The 26,801-nt window shown below is 40.8% G+C and overlaps 1 protein-coding gene across 1 annotated transcript in view; it reads right to left on the bottom strand.

The window, feature by feature from the left end:
- cdh23 (cadherin-related 23) overlaps positions 1 to 26,801 on the bottom strand; it is a 175,983-nt gene that overhangs the window by 57,272 nt on the left and 91,910 nt on the right. The window contains exons 11-17 of the mRNA XM_069690023.1: positions 25,426 to 25,614; positions 20,244 to 20,393; positions 19,296 to 19,454; positions 4,679 to 4,743; positions 3,572 to 3,809; positions 1,517 to 1,622; positions 1,184 to 1,311 (exon numbers count right to left, since the gene is read on the bottom strand). Of these exons, the coding sequence (XP_069546124.1) occupies positions 1,184 to 1,311; positions 1,517 to 1,622; positions 3,572 to 3,809; positions 4,679 to 4,743; positions 19,296 to 19,454; positions 20,244 to 20,393; positions 25,426 to 25,614 (1,035 nt within the window). The remainder of the gene's footprint in view (positions 1 to 1,183; positions 1,312 to 1,516; positions 1,623 to 3,571; positions 3,810 to 4,678; positions 4,744 to 19,295; positions 19,455 to 20,243; positions 20,394 to 25,425; positions 25,615 to 26,801) is intronic.

The raw sequence follows: 26,801 nt of genomic DNA on the forward strand, positions 1-26,801 counted from the left end.
CTTCCACGTGTGGACACTAAATGCTGCCTCCCTGTATTTCATTATCCTCACCCTGGAAACTAAAAGGTCATTGTATAAGGAGGCAAGTGATCTACAGGGAGCATGCATTACATTGAGTACATTGAGTGATTTGAAAACCTATAAAAGGATCTTAAAATATATTGTAAAAAGGACAGGCAACCAATGAAGGGAGTTTAAGACTGTTGAAATGAGTGCTTTGCTGCTGGTCTTTGTTGTTTTTTTTGCACGGGGCCTGACATTTTGTGCCAGTTTTTAATTTACCATACTGTCTGACTGCTATTTTGCTAATTTTGCTGTTAAAATACATTTTTTTTTACTTCAATAAGAAAGGTTTTAATTTGGCCTAAAATTGTTGCATACTAAAGAATCTACATTTTTCTTTAAGTAAGTTTTTACCACAACAGTTCCCAATGCAGGAGGGAAAATACCAGTCAGCAGGGAGTGATTTACAATCCTCTGGGCAATTAAACACAGTCTTAACTATGATAATAAATGAAAAATTGACACTTGCTCTGCTGTCTTTGGAATTAGGTCATGCTAATCCCACTGGTCTCTGTGCAAGAGCTGGAGTTTCACTGGACAAGCTGAGATCTGTCTCCTCAGTTTTTGTTTCTGAGAACATTTAACCAGCCCTCTGACACAGGTCAATTCTATTAACCATCCAATAACATCTGTTAACAGATTTACATCAGTATAAGCCAGACAACACTGGAACGGTTTCACCTTCCTGGGAAAAGCTGTCTTCCCATTAGTGGTACAGTGTACTTTATAAACTTGATCACTTTTATGGTTAATGAAAGCCCTCTGAAAAATTGCTATATGCACAAATAAATGCACAGTACAATATGAGACATGATAGTCGTTAAAAAGTCATATTGCTTTTTTTTTGAGAATGTACAAAGCACCACCAGGTAGAAAATGTTCTCTCACAGCTTACATAAACACATACTTCTCATGTTTATATTTTTGTAATATCCATATGTTGATATCAATAAAAACGATGTACTTGCGCAGTACTGTCCTGTGTCTGCAGTTGCTGACAGTCATCCCATTTAGAGGATTTTTGCACCTTTTGTTGTGGTTGTGTTTTATTACAGGGGAGGAGTCATAAGGTGGTGCGGCTGTTTGTTGTTGTGTGTGTACATTGCAGGGTTGTACTTACAATCACCTCCACTGTGACAGGGACGGTGCTGTTGAGAGCTGGGTTTCCCCCATCTTTGGCCATGACTGTCAGATAGATCATCCCATTGGGGACCTTCTCGTAGTCCAGGGGCCTGGTCACACTGATCACTGGTGGAAGGAGGGGAAAGTTTTCACCATGTTTTATTTGTAACCTCCAGCAACACCGTGGCTCAGTAAAAGTGTGGGTCAAATGGCAAATATAATGATACAAATATAAACATACTAACTATTCTTCAACTTCAACATCCCTACCATTTTTTAACTGCTATGCTCAACCACATTATAGATGTTGCCTGCCTAAAGGTGAATGTACCTGCATAGCCCTCCACCATGAGGATACTGAAGTAATCAGGGAAGGCCGAGGCTGAAGTGATGGTGTATGTCAGGAAGCTGTTCGGAGGAGAGTCATCATCTGTAGCCTGTAGGGTGGGGAAGATGGGAGGGGCAGACAGAGGTGGGAGGAAGGAGAAAGGGAGTGCCTTTAACATATGCCTCAGTGACATTGCCCACAGAGAGAAGAAGTTTTGAGGGAGTGGGACAAAAAGACAGACAGTGAACCAGGACAGATGCTATATTAGCAGTACTAATATTAATGTGTTTATGTCTGCACAGCATGGGTGTGTGTGAGTCTGTGCATATGTGTGCAGCCAGGAAGCTGTCACTCAGCGGTGGCATGTTATTGGACAGATTAAAGCTGATTCTGGCTATTAGCGGTGCAGGCGTCAATACTGGATGAACACCAACTGAGCCCAGACAAGCCAAACAGGCAGAGGACAGATGAGACCATACTTTGTAGGGCTAATCCCCAAAAACATCAACAACAATGATGACACCCCCTCATTATTCTCGAGCTGGCAGGAACTTAAACATGAGTCCTCTGGCTGTGAGGAGAGTCTACTGGGCCTCACTGGCATCATTAGAGGCTGGACAGGTTGTCAAAAACACTCACTTGTATCTCTCCATAACACACAAATCTCTGCTCTTTGATTTAATGCCAGAGTGTTGAGTAAGCAATATCTTTCTTCCCCCACAACTTCCTAAGCTGCGGCTTTCTCTACCAGACTGTCTTCTATATCAAATGTCAACAAATAGTTTCACATTAGGCAGACGTTTACCAATCAATCGTAAGAGGAGTTGGAAGCAGCAAATCAAACATGCGAGAGGCGAAAGAAGCAGAGGAATAAGAAGTGCAGAGAAAATAATAATAATAAAAAAACACTAATATTAATGTGTTTATGTCTGCACAGCATGGGTGTATGTGAGTCTGTGCATATGTTCCTGACAGCTTCCTGTTTCTAGAAAGCACAATGAGTGTGGTAGGAGGCACAAACCTCCGAGGCAAGAAGCAAACAGAAGAAGGCCTCTATTTGCTTTGTCTCCCAACACACCCTCTTCCGTCTATTTCAGTCTTCTCTCCCTGTTTTCCTGGGGGAGTGTGTGTGTGTGTGCGTGTGTGTGTGTGTGTGTGTGTGTGTGTGTGTGTGTGTGTGTGTGTGTGTGTGTGTGTGTGTGTGTGTGTGTGTGTGTGTGTGTGTGCATGTGTAGAGTAGGTTCCAGGGCAAGCTGCTGACATACACACAATTGTGTGTCTGGCTTCCCCCCTTCCTCTCGGGTGGCGTATTAATATCAGCAGCATTTAAGGTTAGCTCAAACTAATCAAACACAGTGAGCCAAGCGTTGAGCCCCTGCCATCAACTCGACTCTCACAAAGTGAACGCAAGGCTGAACCACAAGGGATGAAATAGTCTCTCTCTTCTGGGTGCAATCAAAGCAAACACTGAGCCATTAGTTACCATTGTGCCTGTGTACCTCTGCCTTTTGTGTGGCAGTGAGTGATGGCCAACACACCCGGCTGACCTACTCCTCTCAGACAGAGTGCACACAAACACATAACTGCATGATTACAGAAACACAGAGGAAACGAAGAGAGAGGGGAAGGCTTGTGAGTCTGATGACCACTGGGATTTGAGTGAGATTCTTTGTTGCAGGGGTAGTTTTGATGTGAATGTACGATATATATTCATGTACAACTTCCAAAAAGAAAAAAAGAGAAAAAAAGAAGTAAATCTTAAAATTCGATTTCAAGTCAATTAAAAAAAAAAAAAAAAAATACTGCACCCAAACAACTGTTGCTATGCAGTACTTTATTACCATTATGGATGTTGATTTTGGTGTGACGTTTTCATTGAACTATTTAAAAGCTCTGATGGTCACAGGTGTATGTTTATAGGGTATTTTACAGCAGCTCTAAACAGGACAGTTTTACGATACTTGTAACAAGAGTGTACTTTTGGCCACATTTATGTGCTTTAAAACTCCACAGCCTTCCTTTTTTGGATGTTTGTGAGTTGTTTGGTCTGCTTCTCACCCGGATTCGTGCCACTGGCTGGACCGCCTGCTCGTTCTCCCTCAGCGAACCCACGTATGCCTCCTTCTGGAAGAGTGGCGTGTTGTCGTTGATGTCCAGTACGTTGACGCGCATCCTCCCTGTAGTCTCCTCCCCACCGCCATCCCTCGCCAGCACGGTCAGCGTGAAGCGACGCATTAACTCGTAGTCCAAACTGGCCCGCAGGATGACCCAGCCAGTCTCGTCGTCCAATGAAAATCTGCAAGAAGAAAATAAGTGTAAAGATGCAGATATCTCCCAAGAATTTTAGGAAGGTCATTATGACAATTGAGTGACAATTATTTTCTCATAATATTATTACTGTAATACAATTGCTGCTAGTTTTTACATAATAGCAACATGAAAGTGATAACAAAAAAGCAAATTGAAAAGGTGTGTGTGTGTGTGTGTGTGTGTGTAGGTATATTTTCAAAGCCCTGGTTAACGGGACATGGCAACATCACATGGTGACTTCAGTTTTGTGTCAACATACAGTAGGTAGGATATATTGTAGGATATTGTTCTTATAATGGAAAGAAGTTTCTTGTTTTAACAAAATATGTTTGTATGTTGTAACAATAATGACATAAAAATGTTAAGGAAAATGCTCTCATTCTAGATGTATTTTCTCATGTTTAAAGTAACACACTGCATTGAAAACGTTATAATAAGTGCAACAAATGAAAAATACACAGAAAAAAAAATATTTTGATTTATAATAATAATAAATCAGTAAGAGTAACAAAGAAATAAACAGAGAAATAAAGAAATAACAGGAATGCAAATAGCAGGAAGACACTTGTGTTTTTTGGATACACACAAATTGATTAATGAATGGATTATGTGGATGTGTGTTTTTCTTGATGTTGCATATTTGTGTATTTGTGGCCTGAAGAGAGCAGTCGCAGAGATAAGCGCCAGACGTTGTTGTAGTTCAGCTGTCTCTGGCGAAGCTTTGTGCCAGAAAACAGTGCGGTGCAATTGTTAACAAGGGGCTAAAGAATGTAAAATGAATGTGCTTGTGTTGTTTTTGAGAAATGTTTTGAGTGAGTGTGTATGTGTGTGTTTGTGTGTGTAGCTGTATCTTACTGGTCTGGCTCGTCACTGAAGTAGTAACGCACAATCCCAAAAGTGCCCATGTCTCCGTCCGTAGCCTGGACAGAAATAAAATAAAGGGTTTACTTTTAAAAATCATGTTTATTTCCCTGTAAAGTCTTATAGCATGTTCATTTTTGGTGTATCAGTCTCGCTTCTCATTCCAACTTAAAACATTTTCCTATCTACTTTAGGTTTTGAATAAGTCTAATGCTCCTTCAGGATAAATTGGCAAAACTATTTTGATGTAAAACACTCTTGATTTAAAGTTTTACATCAAGTGTCTGCCTATTATGAAATAGTGTGTTGTTTTAGTTTTTTTCAAATGCCTGAAGGCCAAAAACTAAAGGGAGGGAAGCCCAGAGTGTGTTGAAAGTTACAACAAATACAGTCTGCCAGGTACAAAGTCGTGTCGTGGTTAAAGATAAGCAAAAACTAACTGCATTTGAGTGACAACAAGTCACACAATTATAGTCTCCTTCATTAAAAATCTTCACGATAATATAACTGTTCATTATTTTTGCATTAATTTTGTACCTGTGTACCTGCATAAGTCCATCTGTCATGACTGAGTTTTGTCACCAACAGCTGTCTATGAGGAAACATGAAAGCCAAGCATCACTCCAGCGAGGTGCTGATTGGATTAAGTCTGATGGCAGAAGTGATACATTTTCCTCACACACATGACACACAACTGCCTTTTAAAGCAGCAGCAACTGCTGCCATATGTTTTGCAGATAAAAGGGAAGTCAAAGAAATACTATATAAAGACCAACACTTTCAGGAATCTTGTACTTTATGAAATGTCACATTAACACAATTTGTCTTTGCAAACACACACACACACACACACACACACACACACACACACACACACACACACACACACACACACACACACACACACACACACACACACACACACACACACACACACACACACACACACACACACACCACAAGGGGATGCATACACAGGGTGCTGGTGTCGGTGCTGATGGATCACGGCTGCAGAGGGTGTCGTAATAGAGTTTCACTTCAGTGGCTCTGCAGTCAGTTGAAGGGCCAAACTCGAGCGTGTCTGCAGTCTGCTCTGTCAGCCACAATGCTGGTCACTGATTCAGTGATGCCCCGATACCGACCTTATTATGTGGGGGTGTGCATGTGTGTGTGCGTAGATGTGTAGACTACATGTTTTTGTGGATGCGGTTGTGACTTAAGAATTTGTGAGTGAATACGTGTTGAATGTCAGTTTGATGTACAGGTATATACACAAGCATATGGGGCAAAATGTGTGCTAGTTAATGTTAAACTCTTTTTCACATATGTGTGTGTTAGAGAATATCTGTGCCTGTTAAATCAAAGGCATTTATGTGTGTGTACGCGTGTATGAGTGCTCATCTATACTGCCTCTCACAGATGGAACAGCTATCAATGTGTTTTTCACTTCCCCCTAAAAATGACACCGCGCTGTTTAACTCGAGCTCATGATTTCAGAGATCTTCCACCACATTGTCCTGGATGGCAAATCAATGTTTTCTTTTTAATGTCCAAATGGCCCCTTTGCTTTGTTGTCGAGTGCGCTGAAGCCCATCCTGCTGAACAAGTAGAGAGTGGAACACTAAACACGAGGTGTTTGGAAGTCCAGCCAGGTTCTTATATTAACCTATGAGTCTTCATGTGTTGTGTCTCAATGACCTCATCATTTAATTTCACTCAACCGCCTCTCACCCTCTCTGTTTTTGCATTCCCACACACCTCCTCCCTCCCCTGCCTTTATCTATCCCCTTTTTCCGCCCGTCTTTAACTCGCTTTCCTCTCTGCATCCGAGCTCCGCCTCCTTCGCCACCGCCTCCACTCTCCTCTACATATCTCCCTTAGCACACCCTTGCCTCTCAATGCCAACCCACCCTCCCCCACTTTGGCTCCCAGGTGAGTGACAGGCCCATAAGTGCTCCAATGATAGCGGTAGGGGTGTTAGCGTGACAGCTATCGAGGCGGTGACAGGAGTCAGGGCTCAGCCTGGGAGCTAATGCTGCTTCTGCCTATACGGCCGAGCCCCCTCTCCACAACGGGAGACGGGGACGGAGAGAGACGGAGAGGGAGACAAATAAAGAGAGAGACGATAGCCATCTCTCCCTCTCCCTCTCCTCCAATTATTCACCGACCCGCTCCCTTTCTCCCACCAAACAATCATCATGACAGTATGGCCCAGTCACTTTGCCAACTACTTGCCAAAGACTTTTAACTTTAGACACAGAAGACCGGCAGCAGATGGACGGTCGAGATTGGTTTTGTGCAGGGATTTGCTGTCACTTAACACTATGGGCCCGAATCCTTGACACCAGGGTATTATGCATTTGCCCCTTGTAGCCATGGTAGCTTAAACTTTATTTTAGTCGGGGGAGTGGGAGTTGATGGAGAAATTGCCGAGGTAGGGTGCACAGGGAGAGAGAGTGTATGTAAGATTTAATGAGGAAAGAAATGACATGGAAATACAGCTGGGCAATGTGCCTAACTAATGTGCCTAAAACCCTCCCTGACAATTACAACACACATTTAAAGTGCAGTGATGGTTCACATGGATAAATAGTTTTCATGCTAATGGATTCATAAAACAGCACTTTGTAGGGAGACTCCAAAATAACTGCAAACAATTACCATCGACCAGTAGGGTGATTCTGTTCTGTTCTATTACTGCAGATATGCCCACATATGATACAATTGGCTGTATAGATAAGCACTGGGTCTAAAATGTAGAGGCAGAAATGTCCCCTGTGCTGAGGAGCAGAGCACCGAGGTATCAGGGTCGGCGTCCTGATCAAATCCAAACTAAGTTGTTAAGAAGTTTCTGCACAAAGAGTCGGTGTGCTGCTGATTGCCAATATAAACTCGGCAAACCCTTGGGTCCTCAGGCAGTAACTACAAAAGAGAAATTAGTTCGCAGTTGACCAGTTTGGTTAAATGATGTGTTTCTTCCCATCAGAGGCGAAGCCAGCAGGCAAACACAGCTCTTTCTGTGTGCGTGTGTGCATGTGCATGTGTGTGTGTGTGTGTGTACCTGTGTATATAGTAATCTATAGTGTGTATGTGAGTGCATATGAGTCTGAACACGTGAATCTGAAGGATACACATGGACAGAGATGCATGCTGTTTCCAGTTTCATTTAGCTTTGAGGTAAAATTTCATCTGAAGCAATAAACACCTATTATTACACTCAACTGCTTTCAAGAGAGCAGAAATGAGAGCTTTCCCTCAAGAGTGACAAAGAGACAGGGGTAGTCTGTGTGTCCGTGTCCGTAAACTGAGTTTGGGGAGGAGGTAGGTACAGGAGCAGATTATCAGGCCGGCTATCTCACGGACAGCAAAGGAGGTTAAAGCTGCAGCGGCTTTTCTATCTTGAGTGAGCTGGAATTTGAATTGATTGGCTCTTAAAATTGCTTTTTCTGCAGGAGCTTTGAGAGGCATGGAAAAGGAAACCAATTACTGGCTGTCAAAGCATGCTGTCAAAACAGAGATGACCCCCAGTCCAAACACAGACAACCTCCTCTGTCTTAGTGTTGCACACCTAAACACAACCACAAAGAGGCGAGAACAAACACAGGCCCACACGCACGGAGACACCACAGTGAAGATGTCCTGTTGCTGACATTCACTGCGGGGGAGACAATGATAAAGACACGGTTGTCAGGTTATCTTCCTCAGCTCGGGATTCCTCAGCTCTGGTTAGCTCTTCTCGTGTGGGCTCCTTTAAAGTTCCTCTGTTGCACTGTTTCACATTTTTCTGTATCCATGACAAGATCACAGATCAATCTTGACAAATACTATACAAGTGGGCTACAGAGAACAGTTATATTTAAACAAGCAGCCCTTTGTGTTACCGCTATGCTTTACTTATGTCTCTCACTCTTGAAGCAGAATCATAATACACATTACATGTTGTATACGTTTGCATTTTTAAGCAGCACATAATCTTAGTAAATTTAAGTGCCAAAGGATTAGCAGTGTGAAAGTTTGTGGCAACAGGAAAAAAAAAAAACTAATTCAGAGTGAGATATGCGTCTCACAATTTACTCGGGGAAATTATTTTCTACAGACCAGACCTGCTTGCTAATCATCAGCTACAAATATGCAAAAACAAGAAAAACAGAATTCTCAGAGTAAATTATTTTCACACTTCAAATCTGTCCTACAACTATAACTCACTTGCCTGAATTTTAATTAACACAGTTTTGGTTTGCAAATGTATTTGCAAATGTCCCTGTTGTTCATGCCGGCAGTGAGAGTCCTTGTTAAAGTGATTCCAATGTAGGAGATTGGGGACAAAATCCACAGTCCTCATTGTCAATCTAAATTTGACCTAAAGCTAATTGGCTAAAAAATACTTTTGGGTATTTTGGGAAATCTTTTAGGACTGTCTTTAATACTCTTGTTGTGGTTACCTAGAACACTATTTCCTTGTTGTGTTCTGGTGGAATGATGAGAAAGTTGGGAATTCTGCATGAAAACCTTTGGAGGACATCAACTTGATTTGTCCAACTCAAACTGCAGACATTATTAGCTTCTGAATGCATTTTTTTTTAAAGGACTGTGGATTTAATCTTTTCCATTGGAATTGTGATAGAAAGAGACATCTTCATTAGGAGGACTAATTACAGCAAACTTAAGTTGTTCAGCATACAAAAGGGAAAATATATTATGATTCATTATTAAATTTAAATCATTTTAAGACTCTTAAAAAAAAGTTAATATATCCTTAGGAATCCTTTAAAAATCACTGAATACGAGTATCAACATGAGTGACAGGGAGCAAGTCAAATATGTCATACAATAAATTATGTGTATGCTATTATTTAAAAAGATCCTGTTTCATCAGAAGAAATCTAAAAGTATAACTACAAGGAAAAAGTACAGAAAACTACCATGGGGCTGTACAGCCTGTTTTCATCTCTGATCAGTACTACAGAGCAAGACTGATCCTGAGGCTGACCTCCTCTAACAGCACACGGCTTCAGGACGTAATCTGCCCCAACCAACTTATAGCTAAGGGAAAAGAAATAACATCCAACTATCAGTCATCTACCACAAAAACTCAAAACAGACTACAGTGCTATTTGGCTCTAAACAGACAGGAAGCAGTCAGTCTGAGCACTGTGAACGATCAGAAACAGAGAAATACGTCGACCACGTACAGACTCGGTGACCACAGCCCAGCTGTAGAGACAGACACAGCTGCCTCAAAAAGACAAGACTGTCAGCTCTGCCCACACATTTCTTGCTATATACTGCAGCACATTACAAAAATTAAAAACAAACTATAAAATCCCCTCTCTGACCAAACTCAAATGCAACATCTACTTGGATTAAATAGTGTCAGCATCATAGAAGAATTAGTCCGTGCCTGTCTGCCTGAGAGACAACCAGCAGCTGTAGTTCGTCTCCTTAGAGCTCACACTCTGACGTCTTATTTACTCTTTTCAAATTTGATAGACAATTTCATATTAACTTTGTATCCATTATTTTTTATACATTGTTGTTGTCAATGGTTTCATTTCATTTTACATATATACAGTATGTATGTATGTATTTATTTTTATTTTATTTCTTGGATATTATTGTGTTGTCCTGGCAGCTTTGGCAATATCGTCCACCTGACATTCATGTCAGTAAAGCATATTGAATTGAATTGAACTCTGATCCAACAGCAGAGTTTCAGACATGAGTACAATTATTGATCAGCTTCTCACACAACACTCTTGTCCCCAAACTAGCACATGAACGGACAGCTGAAGCTCAGACCTCTGCAGCAATGATGAAATGGAACTTCTCTCACCAACTGGGATGAAACGAGAAGCCACCGCAACTCTCTCTGCAGTCCCTCCAGCTGTGACCTAGAGCACCTGCTCTGGGTTGATGGGAGTTGTGTCTGTGTTTTTACTGCGGACACTTTAGTGTAATGACGATGGCGAGTGTACATTTACGACTGCTTTATTTCTCCGAAGCATTAACGAGCAGGTGGGGGTGCTCAGAGTGACTGCTGCCTGCCGACGGGATTGAGCTGCCTGTTTCTATTATCTCCTGACCACCCAGATAACGGCGAGACAGAGCGGACGAGCCAGAGAGATACAAGTCGAACACTTTTTTCACAATGAGTCCAACAAAGTGGAGATGTCTTCACAGCTTACCACGGCAGCTTGCAAGATAAATTCTAGTGTTTGGACACGCAGCCACTCTATCATTATTCCAACCACACATGATCGAGCCGCTCGAAAAAAACAACAACAATGGAATAGAAAAGTGGGGAGAGAGAATGGGGAAGAGAGATGACTTGATGTATTGTGGGCATAATCTGTAGACGGAGTTTGAGCTGCCAGTGAAAGGGCTTAATGCAGAGCTCTCAGTGGCTGGCAGCTTCACGTTGCCGACGGGCCCAGGTCCTCCCCCTCTCTTCCTCTCTTTCTGCCTCTGGCCGCGATGATGAAGGAATGAGATTAGCACGAGAACTGGGAGGATGTAGAGAAAGATAAAGAGTACACTACAGAGACACACTGGATACAAGGGAGAGGACAAAGCAAGAAAGTGTGCATGTGCTGGACATGTCAGGTGTGCAGGAAGCAGGGCTGAGGTCAATGAATAACAATAACAGACATTCAACACTGAATAAAATGCAAAAAAAAAAAGATCTTCATTCGAAGTTCTCAGCTGTGATTTTATGTGTTATATATCCTTGTAAACTGAATATATTTGGATTTAAAGCTATTGGCTGAACAAAAAAAAATGTGAAGATCTTATCTTGGGTTATAAGAAAGTGTGATTAAGTCACTACTTTGAGATATTTTATGGGCAAAATAATATTTCTATTAACTCAGAAAATTAGTCAGATTAATAGATAGGGAAAATTAACATTAATGGGAGCCCTAGTTGTTTGATATGTAATTTTGACCATTCAGTGCATCTTTTTTTTTTTTTTTACCTGTAAAGCCTGAAGGAAATGGATGGATGAATTTGCATATGACCAAACAAATAAACCGATGGACACCAGTTTTTAGCTCCAACACACTCCACACCTCTTCTCATTTTATTAGAGAGCTGACGGTGAGGCAAAGTTCAGACTTTTCAGTCCTCCCAGCTGCCGCCTGTTCATTCTCTTTCTTACACACCCATTCACACCCCATTTCACAATGTCAAAGCACTCATGATGAGGTCTCTGGTGTTAACACAAACTCTGTACAAGCCACCACCAGCAGGACAGAGCTGGTCCTCACCCCTTTTTATTACAATAATGAATTATAATTACTGTTATGACGATTACCCTATAAATGCCTGTCTAAACAGTGGCGGTGGCGAAACATCCTCCACATTGTAATTTATAACCTTCTGCTGGAGGCATTTATCATTGTGACCGAGCCCTCAAACATAGAGCATCTGCGCAGAGCCTGCAAAATACACAGCATGGGACGGGTAGAAGACCCTAACCCGAGAAATAAAACTGCATTGTGCTTTTATATTCATATTACATATTTTGTATGGTGGAAGCTGATGGGTAGAAAGAGCTAGAGTGAGTGTCATCCAAGCAGAGACAGACGAGGAACAATAGAGTGAATCAAAGCAGCACCTGAAAACCATTAGCAATCTAATTGTAAAACAGAGAAAGAGGAGAAAAAAAAAACCCCAACAAGAACTGAGGGCATACAATAAATAAGAAATGGAAGAAAGGAGATCTTCTGAAACCCAAGGAGAAAAACTCTGTGATTCACTGATACGAGCAGCTGCTTGGTGTCTAAAGTCCCCAGGGTGAGAAAGAGACAGAAAGAGAGAGTGAGCGAGAAAAGGACCCAGACAAAAGAGTAAATCACAATAAATATTTATAATGATAAGTAATGCTGCAGACCATAAATATTAAAGAGTCGCTGCTGTGTGTGTGGTGGTATGTTAAGCATAAGTGTCCACAGGGATGCAGGAGCGGGCACTGAGCAATGCATTGACTAACATTGTACATAAGCTCTGATCAGATGAGCTATGAATATTAACCCAAACAAAGCTTTTCAATTACATTATCAGATTGTTGGGCACTTTTTAAAAAAACAACAACTGGGAACCAACGTGCATAATTTCAATTAGCATAGGTATAAAGTCTTATATAAACATCAGTCAGACCCGGCCTTCTTTATATGGAAGCAGTCTTCACCACAGTACTGCACAATATGCTGCACAACGGCAGAACAATTTTCATGCTGAGAGAAACAGACATGTATCGAGCTGTAGAACATAACGTACTTCAACACGAGAGAAACTGTTATAAGCCTTGTTGTTATATGATGTAATATCAGGGGAAAAACCTGATGATCCCCTCTGCTGTTGTCCAAACTGTTGCCTGATTTACTCATTTGATTGCATTTCAAATACTTGATCTGTGGGTGCAGAGTTTTTAGTACCAACAATGTTACAAAAACAGACAAACAGACATTTATTGGTATTATTTGTCTCGAATAATAATCCACAGATGTCACCATTGTGGCTGACAATAAACATCCTTCTTTGACTCTTTTCAGCTCAGCCTCGTCTCATCATTGTCATCAGCAGTGATGTAAGTAATGAATGACCCAATCACTGCCTAAAAGTCATAAAGGTTATATCGCTGCTCTACAACTTGTGCATATTACACAATTACAAAGGTTACCTGCAACACTATTTAAAGATATATTTTGATGTAAATTCGGGGATTGATACCCCTCTGTCCGCTCAGTTTGAAGCTGGAGCCAATAGGGGGTTAGCTAACCTTAGCCTAAAGACTGGAAGCAGGGGTAAAACGAAATCCTCTTGCACTACCAGCACCTCTGAAGCTCGCTCATTAACTTAAACCTAAAGTATAAAAAACCCACAAAAGTTGTGGTTTTACAGGGCATTGTGTGTTATTCTTTGTCCAGGTGAAGTGACTTATTGGATGCCCACCATAACTGTGGGGGTAAAGAGTTAATTAATCAGCTTTAGAGGAGCAGGTAGGAATATTTTAGAGTTCTGGAATGAGACAGGTTAGCTGTCCTCCCTACTTTCAGTATGCTAAGATAAGCTTATCAGCTCCAGGCTCTTGTTAAATGCAGACATGAAAGTGATGAGAGTGGCATTAATCTTCTCATCTAACTCTCAGCACGGAAGCTAAATATTTCCCAAACTTTGTAACTATTCTTTTTACGAGTTCAACAGTGTATGATTAATAAAAGCACACTCTCTGGTCAGTGTTTGTTATATTGAAGAAATGTATTCTGGTAACAGGAAAATGACTCCTCACAACAAGAACATTTGCTTTCCAGCTGCAAAGAGACCAAAACCTAAATTGCCTTTTTATCTCTGAATAACAAACTAGTCAGAACAGTTTGCAGTCAGCTGTCTCAGACACTGAGACTCTGCTCTTTTAATTGTTGTGCAACACTTTTTACTTATATCTAACATTTAAACATCAGAAAATCGAACAACTCTACATACACGTCAGTAACTTCCTGTGCAAAAACTGTATGTGCGTTATTGTATATCAAGGAGGGCTGAACGAGCTACACTGAGACATGAAAGAAAGAGTTGTGCTCCCTTTTGGTACGAAAACATAATTTGGCCACCATCTGTTGTACCTTACAGCCATCTGACAGAGAGCACGGTGAGGCAAGTCTCCTCTCACAATCTGCTTATATGGAGTTTCTCACTGTTCCAAAACATGAGGCAGTTTGAACTGCTGGGGGACACGAAGTGAAACAGGTACACAGAGTATCGCAAAAATGAAAATGTGTCTGTCACACAAACAAGTCAAGTGACACTTAAAAGAGTTGTTCCTGAGAGCTGTAATATAAAGTACAGACTGAAATGAGCCTGAGTAGAAGTGTAACAATGGAAACTGCTTTTATGGTCCTCAAGCATTAATTTGGTCACAATTAACGATTCAATGCAGCAAGATTTTCTGCAGTCCATAAGTGGCATAATTTAACCTCAACAGAAGGGTGATGGACGGGGTAGGTTGATATTTTACCTGAGCTGATTCACAGGAGTGGGCTGAAAAGTGTTCTCGCACAAGGCTGAATGTAATCAAGGCAACTGTTTCCATCTCTCTACTTTATACTTTAAAATTTTAAGAAATAAGATCTATTATCAAGAAATACATTGCCATCTTTACCATTTTTCCACTCCCTCTAATGCCTGAAAAGTATGAAGCAGAAAAACAGCAGTTTGAGGGATTTAACATTTTTCTGTGTCTCACTTTGGACTTATTTTATAAAATACGTGGCTACAATGCCCATTGCAAAACAAATACCTCATTATTCACACAAACACGCGTGAGGCAGGCTTGTTTGATCAGACTGCAGCATATAAATAAACACTCCCTGTTATTTTCATTGGATTACAACTGTTGTAACTTACTGTCTAAATTACTAATGAGCTAAAACATTACAAAACCCACATAGGTAAAAAAAAAAAAAATCTATGCAGACCAATTACTGAACACATAATCACACATACATAGTAATAGTTAACTTTATGGGGTAACAAATGGAGAAAAGGCTGACAAACGACCAACTGACCTTGAGGGTGTTCAGGGAGACTGGTGTGTGTGTGTGTGTGTGTGTGTGTGTGTGTGTGTGTGTGTGTGTGTGTGTGTGTGTGTGTGTGTGTGTGTGTGTGTGTGTGTGTGTGTGTGTGTGTGTGTGTGTGTGTAAAAAAAACGGCATAATAGTGAACAATACAAACACAGTACATACCCCAGACACAATTATTGGCAACAATCACTAATATTTGACTGCAGAACCTTTGGCAACAAAACTGGTGTTGGATCTGATTCGTGAGAGAAGCTCTGCCTGTGATTGGTTGTTAAGTTGTGGGCGGGTTAATGACAGTTAAACAACCAATCACAGCAGGGTGGACTTTACAATGTGCCTGCCTCCAGCTGATCTAATCCAGCATGTCCATCCTGACAACAATTACAGTCTCTAAACATTATTTGTAGCCAGTTAGCAGCTTGTTGCATCTGTTTCTTCCATTGCTATGTGTTCAAGCTTTATAGTAAGAGTCCTTTTTGCAATGGCAGATTTCAGCTCTCTGCTAAGGTTTTTATTTGGATTTAGGTTCATTGCTGGCCAGTTTAAAACAGTCCATCTTTTCCTTCTCAACTTGAGACCTTGGCCTCAAACTTTATTGACTTTATTACTTTATTTTGCTCTAAAATGACTCAGAGCAGGTTGACCACTAATCATAAGGTTGGTGGTTCTTGTTCTTGGGCAAGACACTGAACCCCAAAGTACTCCTGATAGCAGGCGAGCACCTTGCATGGCAGCTCTGTCACCATTGGTGTGTGAATGGGAGATATACAGTAAAGCACTTTGGGCCCTCAAAGGTGATATATGTGTAGACCATTACTTGCATTCCTTGCATGGAGTTGTTTCCACAATTCACACCAACTGTCACAGACTTCCCTCATTGAGTTTCTTAGCGACACGTCCTGCACGTGTCCTAACAGTTTTAAGATGGTGAAACTTCTTGTTAACATTATGACATGTTGAAAAAGGGATTTTAGGGTCTTTTTAACGCAGTAAAACCATCATTCATTTATTATATCAGGTCATGTCAAAACCAAAACTTAAGTACAGGTGAGTCTTACTTATTTGTATTTTGTTTAAGGAACTAAATTAAGTTGTGTTCAGCAGAGATCTTGTGTCTGGATTACTTAATGATATATATGAAAGCATTTTAATTTAAAAAAAAAATATTTTATGAAATACTCTGATTATACAAATCTGCTTCATTTGCATTTATATCTGAAGATATTCCAAATATTAAACTTAAAATTCAGGGGTGCCAATAATTCTGACCAGGACGGTGCTCACAAAGTGTCGACTTCAGGAGGAAGACGAGGGCTCCACAACCGCTGAGAGTTCTGGGAGAGGAGGTGGACATGGTGGAGGAGTACAAGTACCTGGGTGTGTCCATCGACAACAGACTGAACTGGAAGACCAACATCAATGCTGTCTACAAGAAGGTGATGAGTCGACTCTTTTTCTTGAGGAAACTTTGATCCTTCAATGCGTGCAGCAAGATGTTGGCGATGTTCTACCATCTGTTGTGGCCAGTGCTTTGTACTTCACTGTGGTCTGCTGGGGGAGCAGCGTTGGAGCCGGCGACACCAACAGACTTAACAAACTGGTTAAGAAGGCCGGCTCCATCATCGGCTGCAAACTGGACAGCCTGGAAAAGGTGGTGGAGAGGAGGACGCTGAACAAACTATTATCCATACTGGATAATCCTGACCACCCTCTCCACCACCTGCTGCAGGGACAGCGGAGCACTTTCTCCAAAAGACTCCTCCAGCTCCGCTGTCACAAGGACAGATACAGGAGATCATTCCTGCCGACCGCAATAAGACTGTACAATAACTCACCTCTGGCAAAATCCATCACAAAACAATAACACCGTTGGTTGTCTGTTTTCTTGTTTGTTTAAATCTTTGCACTATTGTTTAGTTAATTTTAATTTAATTTAATTATTCTATTTTATTTGTATTCTATCTTATTGTATATACTGTGCATTTTTATATTTCACATTTTACTGTTGTTTTATTGCTTTCCTGTACCCATAATGCTGCTGTAGCGAAAAAATTTCCCCTTGTGGGATTAATAAAATAACTATATATCTATCTATCTATTAAACAATTGTTTAATCTATATGTGTTTTGTCTACAATGGTATCACAGGACTTTGTGTGTCTGTTTGAGTGTGTGTGAGAGCAGGTAATAACATTGAAACTTTCATCTAACAGTGTAGATGAGTACTACCATCCACACCAGTGTGTGAGGTCCTCCCCGAGAGCCGTCACATCTCATTCTGTTTACAGCCCATTCAACACTCTACAGCCAGCAATCAGGATTCCATGTCGGGCCGCACGCTCCAGCACAAGGCCAACAACTCCCAGACTTATCGGGTATTAGACTGCCCTGCAATCTCCATTTCATGAGCACCCAGTCTATAAACACTATTGATTTTCACACTGTGCTTTTTGGCATTTGTATCTAGTGGATTGTGGGCGTTCAGTCACAGGAATGACTGGTAATGAATAATAATGTGGAGTTATGGGGAGATAGTGGGAGATTTTTTTTGATCTGGTTAAAGCAGTGGCTGCTGGTCAGGACAGAAATCGAGTGTGAACTCATGAGGTGGAGTAGCTTTAAGGTCACTTCAGCTGTGACAATGTAAACAAAGGCTAAAAGACCTGGAGCAAAAATAAATAAAAAAAAATATTTAAAAAAAGTAAATAAATAATGCTTAAACTCAGCTCTTAAATTGGATTATTTTTTTATGGAGGTGGTTGTGACATTATTAACGGCATCTGTAATATTAATCCAATATGAAAAGCAATACATATAAGATCCTCTGGTGATAGTAGTAATCCAATTTGAAGTGATATTTTTCTGTAATGCTATAATGTGTATTATTTTTGAAAATAGCAAATAAGTTTAAGTGGAGAATATGAAACTTTCACTCTGAGCTATAAGCAGCTATTTAAGGGTAATCACTGGAATCATTTTTCCTGCCAAACAATGCTCTGCACTTACTCAGCCAGCACCTACACTCTTGGAAGTCCCTTTAATGACTCTACTGTAAGTAATTTAGCTGACCGTGACCGAGTGCAGTAGGTGAGTCGGTGAGTTTTGTTTGTGTTTTCATGCTTTGGTCTAAAGCGACCTCGCTTGAGTCACCATCAATCATCACTCACATGGTGATGTTTCAAGAGAGTACTGAGCCACATGGGCCAAACAAACACTCCAAGATATCATTCCCAATAAAACAAGCCCTGTAAAAGTTACAAGTATAAGACAGGTTTTATTGTAATCTGTTTAAATTCCTGTTAAATTTCTCTCCAGGAATAAATCACCAGAAACCACTGCATGAGAAATGTATCACATTCTTAGCTGTGTAAACGCTGCAGTGATTCACTAATACTCCTTCTCCACTGACAGTACTGGCTCAGCTCTACTCCCATTTCTTTTGTTTTCTATTGTCCATGAATGGTACATTGGTGCTATTTTTAGCTGCCTCGAGCTTCCAAACAAGCTGAGGCTGTACTAAAAGGTGACATGAAAACACTGCAGACCACAAGCTTTGATTCCCTCTTGAGATGTGAACACTGGTGGAAGTTTGTGTCCTGTCCCTCCATCACTGGATGCACTTTGTTGCAGGTAGACCAATGTTTCTGGAAACATTCTGAAGTTTTACACCCAGTGAGTGTTTAGTTAAGTCCGACAACGATATGTGTTCCTGCGAACCCCACCTGCCTGAAAACAAATAAGTGGAAGCGTGTTTAGAGCAAAGCTCGTCCTTGAGGTGTTATGCTCACACGGCTGAAGTCCGCGTTGAAATTTATTTGCATTTTTTGTCTGTGAAATGTTGTGTTGTAGAAGCGAAAGTCGATCTTTCTGAGGTGATTTTTTAAATGATGTCATGACGATTTCCTGCGGCATTACTATAGTAACTCCGCCACGTTGAAGAGACAATCTGCAGTGGAAAATGAAATCCAGAAAAGTATCTGCTGGCAAAGGCAAGTAGAGCTGGTACCATCAGAATCTGTTTAAAATACTCACCAGGATGCGTAGTAGCGATGTACCAGCGGGTGTGTTTTCAGGAAGACTGATGTTGTACAGTGGTCTGCTGAAGATAGGCCGGTTATCATTTTCATTGATTAGATCAATGAAGACACGAGCAAATCCCACATGGTCAGACATGGACTCATTGGCATAAAGCTGCAGAGAGACAACAAAGAGTATGTTATATGTAGGAATATTTTATACATTATAGCCTAACCGTAGCCTCAGACATTAAAATGATAATTAAAGTATAAACAATACCGAATAATTTTGAGAAAATATTGACATTTTTTGTAGAATTAAAAAAAATTGTAATTATAATTTGCTCCAGCATTGACTTGTAGTAGATTTGAAGATCTTGGATTATACCCAGAGCAGGGGACCCTGAAGTTCTGTAAACAATTTTGGCAATTTTGTTTGCCAAAATACCAATTTCACTGTTCAAACAACTCTGCAGTGTTGAGAAAGTGATATAGCCCCAGTCTGACTGAGCTTCAAGTTCAAACAAATAAAACCAAGTTGCAAGAAACATAATGAACCTACATTCAGTCTATTCTTTTTAGACATCAGTTTTGGTCCAGAGTTCATTCAAGGGCAGTCAAACAGAAGGACACTGTAACTACTGTGTTTGGTCATGGAGAGAAGATAGCCTTCTCATATTGCACTTTATATCTCTTTTGGTAACTGATCTGTTGGATGTTTACAATGATTGAAAATATCTCTGAGCTCCCATAAATGCATCGCACTTCTTTACAAATATTAGCCGTGCCTTGTGCAGGCCATTGTGTCTGTCTTGCTGAACACTGTAATATTTCATTACTTGTTCATTCATTTACTTACTCTCTCCTGATTCTTGTCAGTCTTTGGGACTGGAGTCCCCCCGAGGTCTCAGTTTTTCATGTAAATGTGCAGGTACTCACTGTAAAAGTAGGCAAAATAACTCACTGAAAAGCTGTAGCTGCGAATGTGTTCGAAGTCCAGCGGCATAGCAACCCTCATCCTGATGTCGGCCCGCCCTTGTACCGCTGTGGGGGAGATGGTGAAGTACTCGGAGTTGTTTCCTGTCAGAAACACCTGGAACATGCTGTTCACCCCCTGGAAGAAGAAAAGGAAGGCAGGTGTAATTAAACAAGGAGGAAAAAAGGAACTTTTACCAGGTAGAAAGTTAGTTGGTGATGTATCCAGTGTCTAACCTACCAGTAAGAAACGTAGATAATAAAATCGAGGCTATGGTACACCACATCTAGTAAGTTTTTATCATTAATAATTTGACAATACTTACATTCAGGTCATTCAGTCAGGTTCAAAGGAACTGATATGACACCAAACATTCATATATTTTTCATATTTTAAGCATTTAGATAACTCGCGTATCCAGAATTATTTACATTCACTGCAACAATAGAGAAAGAGAAACAATACTCTGAACACTATATACTCTGAAATTGCAACCAAAGTAATGAGGTTAGAGGTCAGGCAGTTATGTCCTGCCAATAGTCTGGTAGTACACATTAATCATGTGACAAAGAAGTTTAAATTGTGATCACAACTGTATTTTGTACTTTTTTTTTCAACCCTATTAATGACATTATGACAATTTCAATCTTTCTTTTCATTCAAATGTTTTTTTGTCTTTGCTATAAGACTTGGAAATGCTAAATATACTACACCCTATCTCTGTTATTTAGTCATGAGCAAAATGTTTCTCTTCTGTCTCTGCAGAGAGATTTTTACAAAGTGGCAGATTAACACTGGCAGACCCTATAGGTCTAATACATTATTAACAATATTGAACCCCAATAAAGAAACAACTGTAAGCTCCTATTTTTGCATGAAACAATTTGTTGGCTAAAACAATGGTAACATGAGATGGAGATGTTAATCCTCACATTCTTTCAGGGCTCACTACACATTTGACCTGGAGAAGTACACTTTGTGGGAAAAGAGGGAAGGGACAAACCAGTCAGAAAAAAAACATTATGATGGATGACAGAATAGATAAAACAAGATTTGACTGCAAAACAACCATAACAATCAAATTACAGTCAAACAGCCACACATTAATCTCTTGTTTCCACCACATAAAGTCTGTGTTGTTCCATTTCACTTTACATAATTTGAGTGCAACATCAGAATCAGATTTATTTGCCAACTATGTTAAAACACACACACACACACACACACACACACACACACACACACACACACACACACACACACACACACACACACACACACACACACACACACACACACACACACACACACACACACACACACACACACTTTGGTTCTTGCAGCTTGTGACTCTAAAGTTCCAAAGACAATGTACACTTTCATTGTGAATCTTAATTACAGACAGGGCACAAAATGCAAGACATGCACAGATTATACATTTGAAGACAAACAATACACATAAAGTGTAAGTGTGTGTGGTCGACTGGAGTAAATCCCCAAGCATTACCAAAAGATTAGAATACACTAAATCTGACTGGCTGCTGAAACAGAAAGTGAAGCTTAAAACCATGTGCTTTATCATCATATTGTGTGTTTTATGAGAGAAAAAGAGGGTTTAACGTAATTACTGATGACAACCATGACTATCAACCTCAGTACAGATACATGTGCCTTTGTTTGGTTTCACTCACTTCAGTATAAAACAATGTTTATAATTATGTAGAATAAGTATAAACACTGTGTGATATATTGCTGCATTTATGTATATTACAAGGATAGTGCTGTTTGAATAGTGGATATATGAAATTCTGGATAACCTTTGAAGAAGAAAAAAAACCTCATATTTTCCTTACTTCTCTTTCTCAGATAAATCCCCAAAGTGCACAGGCATCATGGGCATACAAACCGAGTCAGGGTCAAAATGACATCACAGCTCTGAAATACCTGTGGCTGTCTTGAACTGAGAAAACATCTCTGGAGTCTTCCTGTCTTGATATATAAAGCTGCGGGCCGGGCAATCAAGCAGCCATTGTGGCAGACAGAGTAAGACGGGTGGGGTGGTCTATTGGCATTATGCTGCCAGCTGAAATAGCCCCCTTGTTTTTGTTTTCATCTCTGGGAGAACCATTGCGGCTGATGACTCCTATTTAAAAGACCATCCAATATGCAGGGATGTCACCTCAAACTGCCCATAAACGTAATTGCCCGTCCATTTGCTTCTGCCTTTAGAAGCCCCATATAAAAGCATCCTGTCATACGCAACTGCCACAAAGTTTACTGACACGTTCCAGTGGCAAAAAGTTTTAAGGGATGCTAGCCGAGCAGAAGAGGATGTGAGGCAGCGGCAGACAGAGAGGTAACTACCACTTGTGTCATCGTCGAAGAAATGAAACGTCTGCCTGTAATCCCTCGCACATGGAAAAAGCGAGATTACAGCAGAGGTGTAGTGGAGTGTGAATGAGTGTTTGTGTATCGGCAATGACATGCAGGTTTATGGGATCGAAACAGCTGCAAAAAAAAAAAAAATAAGAAGAAGCTGCTAGACAAAAAAACCCAACAACAACAACATTTCATAGGTTTTACTCCTAGAAATGGATGTACATGTGGCACTGTGGCAGCATTACAAAGCCAGACGGGTAAAGTGCAGGCTGTCTCTACATCTGCAGCAGAGATGCATTTTGCTTTGCTATGTGAGGATGAATAAAAAGTGTGACTAATGCACTGGTTCTGCTCAAAGTGTTTTCAAATGCAGCATCTATGGTGATTGTGGTGAATTAAAACCCTCTCAGAATCACTGTTCTCCCATTTTGCAGTAAGCAATCTTGGCCTTGATATGTTAAGCGGCCGAGAGCCTCCCCAGACTGAGTGCTGCTGACGGTGGTGGTAAAGTGTTGGGTGCTGACCTACAGAGAGACCTCTTAGCACATGCCAGGTGTCTGGGTCATCACCCTACCTGCGTGCAGCAACACGCTCGCACTACTCCCTGCACTGGCTGCAAACACAGCATCCCCTGAATGGATAAACGGACCTGCCGCGAAATATTCCCGCTAGCTCTCATTCAAGTGTTTTCTTTCCCTCCTGACTGTCGTTCTCTCTGTTTCTTCCTGCTCCACCAATTATTCAGACTTCTTGTTTTGCTCCGTTGCAGGCTATTTTCTGTTCAATTTTTCTTAGAGCTCCTCCTCTCCTCTCCTCTCCTCTCCTCTCCTCTCCTCTCCTCTCCTCTCCTCTCCTCTCCTCTCCTCTCCTCTCCTCTCCTCTCCTCTCCTCTCTTCTCTTCTCTTCTCTTCTTCTCTTCTCTTCTCTTCTCTTCTCTCTTCTCTTCTCTTCTCTTCTCTTCTCTTCTCTTCTCTTCTCTTCTCCTCTCCTCTCCTCTCCTCTCCTCTCCTCTCCTCTCCTCTCCACCTTCCTCTCCACCTTCCTGTCTATCCACTTGACTTGCAGTTATCTGTCAAATTCCACCCTGGCGGCTGCTGTGCCTGAATCAATCAGAGTTGACTAGCTTTCGGCTTATCTGCACCCTAGGTGATTGATTTTCCTCGTTAGGTATAATTTGATGCTCTATCCCATCTCTTCCAGAGCAAATTAAATTGTAGTCGAGTCCAATGTGCTGATGTGAACGTGCATGTGCGCGTCTGAGGGAGGCAGAGAGAAAATGAGAGAGGGAGATAGAGTGGCAGAGCAAGCGTAAAATGTTTGAGTTCTGTGTATGTTTTGGTGTCTGAGTGTGTGTGACTTTGTCACCACAGTAGGCTGATAGATACAGCTAATGGGAAGTGGCGGACACACTAAAGGAGTCTGTTGTACACTGCTGCTGACAGTCCACACACGCGCACGCACTGCTGCCCAGCAAATAGTTGCAAAGAGTGGCTGATGTTATTGCATTTAAAAACAAACTAAATAGAAGTCTAGAAATACAAATGCAAAACACACACCCAACACATACAGCTGTCCCAACTGTCTCTGCAGTAAACTTTAATCCAGTCAAATCCACACTGAAAAGTGAAAAACAGTTACCGTACAATTTTATTTGGACTAACAGTCAGGGATGTCCAAATATAGTTTGTTTTCTGCCTCAGTCCTGATTAGAATCTGTTCATATAATTAAAATGATTTGCTGATCCTTATTATTTACCTCATTGCTGATAAAACATGTATCTGACACACTGAAATTTGAGCTGTAGACTACACAATTTCGCACTTTCTTTTGCACAACTTTTCATGTACAACTTGAAACTGAAAGTTGTGGTTCATCATCTTAAATGATTGATATGATATGAATGAAAACATAAACAGACAAACTGATTCGTACATAGACAGGACACAATCCACTGAAGAGAGAACGTGTCACTCTGTTGTAGTTGTGGCCCAGACGTTAGTGGGCGGTCATTATTGATCTGCTGCAGGCGATGTTTGTCATTTCAACCGGTGAAAATATCAGTCAGCACTGGTTTTAGAATAGGTTTCAGAAATTTGAAAGTGCAGCTTAATGTTTTGACAGTGATTGTTTTTAGCATCAGAACTTAGTGAATCCAAGTATTTTTTGCCAAATTTCTGTGTCTGAACTCAGAGTTACTTGCACTGGTGCAATAGAATTTTCTTCACATTCACACAGTCATAATAATAACTCAAGGAAAGCAGTGCTGCAACATTAGCAGGCAGAGGTGGACAGTATAGTAAGGAAAGCATTTGATTTGGATAACCTTTAATGTATCTGACACTGATTCATTAAAATTAGAGCCTGACTAAGAGTACATTTTTGGGGCCGATGCCACTACCAAAATTATGGAGTAAAACAAATCTGATATCAATATATCATCTAAAATGGGACTATCAAACACGTTTCGTAAAAACTTTGTCATCCAAAATGAAATCAGTGCACTTCACAATAAAGTTTTAAATTATAAATAACTTTTGATTAAAAATAAATAAATAAATAAAATTCTAAATTACACCGGGTTTCTTTATCTGATTATTAAAAAAATAAAATAAAATAAAAAAATATTATATAATCCAATATCAAAGAAAACACAGTGATACCGTTATATAGTGTATCTATGACGGGTTAAAATCAGCCAACCAATAATGTCATGTTGGCTAAATCAGTATCAGCCTAAGGTCAAAACTGTTGTACAAAAATGTAGCAGCCATGAGGATACGATCTACCCACCTCATCTTTGTCTTCAGCCTGGATGAAGAGCGGCAGGGCGAAGCCCACCTGGGCCAGCTCAGTGATGCGGACCCGATACTCGGAGCTGTTGAACTTTGGGGCGTTGTCGTTCCTGTCAATTAACAGGATGGTGAAGGTGGTCATCACTGTTGCGTTTGATGGACTGCGATCCTCATTCAGCTCAGTGGCCTTAAAGGGAGCAACAAGGAAGTGGCAATCACAGAGAGAGAGAGAGAAGAAGAAGAAGAAGAGAGAGACAGACATGAGATGCATTTGATTGGACTGAAAATGTCATTCTGGAAGGATGCGGTCAGCACGCAATCTCACCGGGTATTTACAACTGTTCATTTATTGGATCAAAAGGTGGACATACGGCCTCAAAGCAATCATAGAAATAGGCTCAAAGTGAGGTGAAGAGAGGGCCAACGCACGCACACACACACGCATGAGATTCAGGAGAAAAGAGTCCCATTGAGAAGACACAATGACATCACATTCTCTCTGGCTGCCTCCTCAGTGGCGAAACTGTGCGGCCTCTGAAATGAAAAAAAAAAAAAAGGAGCGAGAGATGGGAGTGGGCAAGCGTTGTCTTTTATTGATGGAGGGGTGTCACAAGCAATAGGAGGAGAGGCAGGAACATCATGCTGGTCTCTGGGTAATCAAGGTAGTTTAGCCTCTTTCATCCCGACGCCCCTGAATCATTTGACCTCCACCTCCACACGCTCGGCACTATCTAAGCCGCCTGAAGTTGAGAAATTAGTTGTATTACTATGGCACACCACAATCAATAGCAGCACCAGCTAAGAAAGCACAAGCAGACACAGGGAGAGAAAATTTAAAGGAAAAGAAAATCCATATCATATAAATACATTTTTTGACTTTTTTTTTCTTTCTTTTTCAGCACTTTCACTCGTTCTACTTTTCTTATATGTAACTATTGATTTCAATTAAAACGACAGACTGAGGCTAGAATATATTAGCCAGATTATATTTTGTATCAAACCTGAGAGTAAGTTGTATCTCAATGGCCTCTCATGTAAAAATGTCACACAACGTGCTTTTTATTCACAATAACTGCAGCTAAATGAGTGAACCCAAGAGCTAGTGAGGCCACTAGGTGCTATGGGGGTGGGGGGCAGGACCGAAATGCTAAAAAGGCAATTGAGATAGAGTGTAGGCCCAGAGGAGGGACAGAGGGATTCAGAGATTGCACTGGCTTCAAACAAAAGAAGAAGAAAGAAAAAAATGTAGGAACAAAGGAGGCCTCAGTGTCGAGGAGGACTCAAAATCCTGCTGCTTTATTTTGTTCTCCTCCGCTCCCCCTGTTGTCCTACTTCAACAGGAGCCTCTAAAGGGGGCATTATCACAGAACCACA

This window comes from Brachyistius frenatus, unplaced genomic scaffold (assembly GCF_029030835.1).
Source record: "Brachyistius frenatus isolate BFR_SWC_R1_liver_20210118 unplaced genomic scaffold, ASM2903083v1 Contig_8, whole genome shotgun sequence".
NCBI lineage: Eukaryota > Metazoa > Chordata > Actinopteri > Embiotocidae > Brachyistius > Brachyistius frenatus.